General features: G+C 46.5%; 1 protein-coding gene across 1 annotated transcript in view; it reads left to right on the plus strand.

The window, feature by feature from the left end:
- Positions 1 to 475, plus strand: part of SAP25 (Sin3A associated protein 25) — a gene marked incomplete in the record, with an annotated part of 7,900 nt that extends 7,425 nt beyond the window's left edge. Inside the window, 1 exon segment of the mRNA XM_072403019.1 lies at positions 1 to 475. Within this exon segment, the coding sequence (XP_072259120.1) occupies positions 1 to 297 (297 nt within the window).
- Between the last annotated feature and the right edge of the window lie 2,166 nt (positions 476 to 2,641).

Raw genomic sequence — 2,641 nt, forward strand, 5'->3', positions numbered from 1 at the left:
GAGAGTGGGAGGAGCCTCTCTCAATCAGTATGCTCTGCAGAGAGTGGGAGGAGCCTCTCTCAATCAGTATGCTCTGCAGAGAGTGGGAGGAGCCTCTGTGAGCCAGTGTTCTCTATTGAGAGTGGGAGGAGCCTCTCTGAGCCAGTTTGCTCTGCAGAGAGTGGGAGGAGCCTCCCTGAGTCGGTTTGCACCCCCAGTGTTCTGTTTGGGGATGATCTGTACACACACTCTGAAATAGAAGCCGCATCTGGTCTCCTCAATTTATGTTGCAGTTACCCCCCTAGTGGCATCCAGTAGGGAGCGCTGTTTATTAGGTCTGTTGTATACCTGTTTAATATTCTTTTTGTAATGTTTGTAAAAGGTTTTTGCACTGGAAATGTTAATTTATTTTTGTTAATATAAATTTTTATTAGGCGTTAAATATTTTATACACTGCTGGTTGTGCAATAAATAATATTATTTAATGAGGAGTAAAGTGTCTGATTCAGTGATTGGACGGAATGTACAAAACATGTGACTCAGATACCGGGGACACTAATTGTTGTCTGCAGCCTGCAAACCATTCATCCCAAAGAACTCATTTTATGATTGGTGGCCAATTCATAACATCGGATCTGTTATAGAGTCATTAGGTTGTCTTTCTCCCCATTGTGGGAGGGGCAGAGACACAGACTACTGGGGGAAATCTCTCCATTGTGGGAGGGGCAGAGACACAAACTACTGGGGGAAATCTCCCCATTGTGGGAGGGGCAGAGACACAAACTACTGGGGGAAATCTCCCCATTGTGGGAGGGGCAGAAACACAAAATACTGGGGAAATCTCCCCATTGTGGGAGGGGCAGAGACACAAACTACTGGGGGAATCCCCCCATTGTGGGAGGGGCAGAGACACAGACTACTGGGGGAAATCTGCCCATTGTGGGAAGGGAGGAATATTCTTTGCAGCCCCCACCTAAAGCTGATACGTTTTTAGCGGTCTTGTCCTTTAAGAATTCCTTTGCCAATGTCCCCAAGTTGGTTGCTCTGTGACCCCTGGATGACCACCCTTCCCCCGATGTTTGCGCCTCCATGTCGGCAGGATATTTTTTCTGGCATCCCTTGCCCATAATTATCCCGTTGGCTATATATATATATTCTATACCATAATACGACTCCCGCTGGGCTCGAATTCCGATGTCATTGGAGAAAAGATAAATCTGTTACTTCCACGTCGGCTGGGATGTTGGAATCATTTCTCCGCACTGACCAGGAGACCCAGCACTGCAGCTGCTGCAATCTTTACCAATGAGCCCCGGCTGGAGGGTCGGCCATTATTCTGGGCCCATCGCCAGGCTCCGATATCACCACCCACAACCTTCTTGAATGCCAGGGCAGGGGAATTATAGGGGCAGGAAGAGGGGAATGCTGGGTAATAGGGTACTAAGACCCCATACTGACCTGTTATGGGAATACAGCTTCTCTGGCTATCACTGACCCAGAACATTCTATACCAGGAATTGTAAGTTATACTCTTCTTAGCAGAGGTTTAATTTAAGATGACCCCCCCCCAAAAGGTACCCCATTACTGCACAGGGGCACTGCTTCTCCTAGTCACTGCACTGATTATAGGTGGGCACTGCTACTAACACCTCCCCTTCATCAAAGAGGCGACCGTTCTATCATCCAGAACCATTGCCATCAAGGGGATGGGGGCGATTATTTCCCAATACCCCCCCTTCCCCATAAACCTGCACCCCGCTTCACACATCGGCTGCAGAAACTATTCCGGCCCCTTCACCTTCCTCGTGTTTTGTAATGTTGCGGCCTGATGATACAATCGTTTATTTTTTTCTATTGATCTGCATTCATAATGACAAAGTGAAAACAGAATTTTACACAATTTTGTAAATGTATAGAAAAGAAAAAACTGAAATCTGACATCTTTACTTAACTGAAGCTCCTTTGCAGCCTGGAGGCTTTTTTGGGTGATGATGAAGCTCTGCACCCCTGGATTGGGGAATTTCCTGCCATTTATCTTTACTCAGTAACTCAGTCAGGTTGGATGGGGAGAGTGGGTGGACAGCCATGTTCAGGTCCCTTCATAGGGTTTAGGGCCCTGGCTGGGCCACTCTAACACATTCAGATTTGTCTCTAAGCCCCCCCTGTGTTGTCCTCGCTGAGCTTTGGGTCATTGTCACGCCCCATCTGAGGTCAGATTGACCATCAGGGGGTCCTGGTCGCCTCTCATGCTCTTCTCCCTCCATTGCTCAGTTTGGTCGGGCGACTGGTTCTTGGAGGAGTCCTGGTTGTGCCAAACTTCTTCTATCTGAGAATTATGGAGATTGCACTGTACTATATTACACATAGATCTCACACGGAATCCCATTGAAGCACGATTGAATAAACCCATTCCGAGAATGACCAAAACACACCAGAAATTGATAGGTTTTATATTTTCCTGCCACTAAATTACCTCTACGACGTTCCTGGAAGACCCCTTTCACCCTCTAAACTAGCGAGCCGTCCTACAAGGAATCAATATATTAATGATTAACCAATAACTAACTTCTATCACTCACAAGTTTTTAACTATCTGGAGCCCCTGGATAACAAACTAAACTGAAAGAAGATACTTTATATATGCAATAATTTTCACATCCCT

The sequence above is a fragment of the Pyxicephalus adspersus genome, chromosome 2 (genome assembly GCF_032062135.1).
Source record: "Pyxicephalus adspersus chromosome 2, UCB_Pads_2.0, whole genome shotgun sequence".
NCBI classification, from domain to species: Eukaryota; Metazoa; Chordata; class Amphibia; order Anura; family Pyxicephalidae; genus Pyxicephalus; species Pyxicephalus adspersus.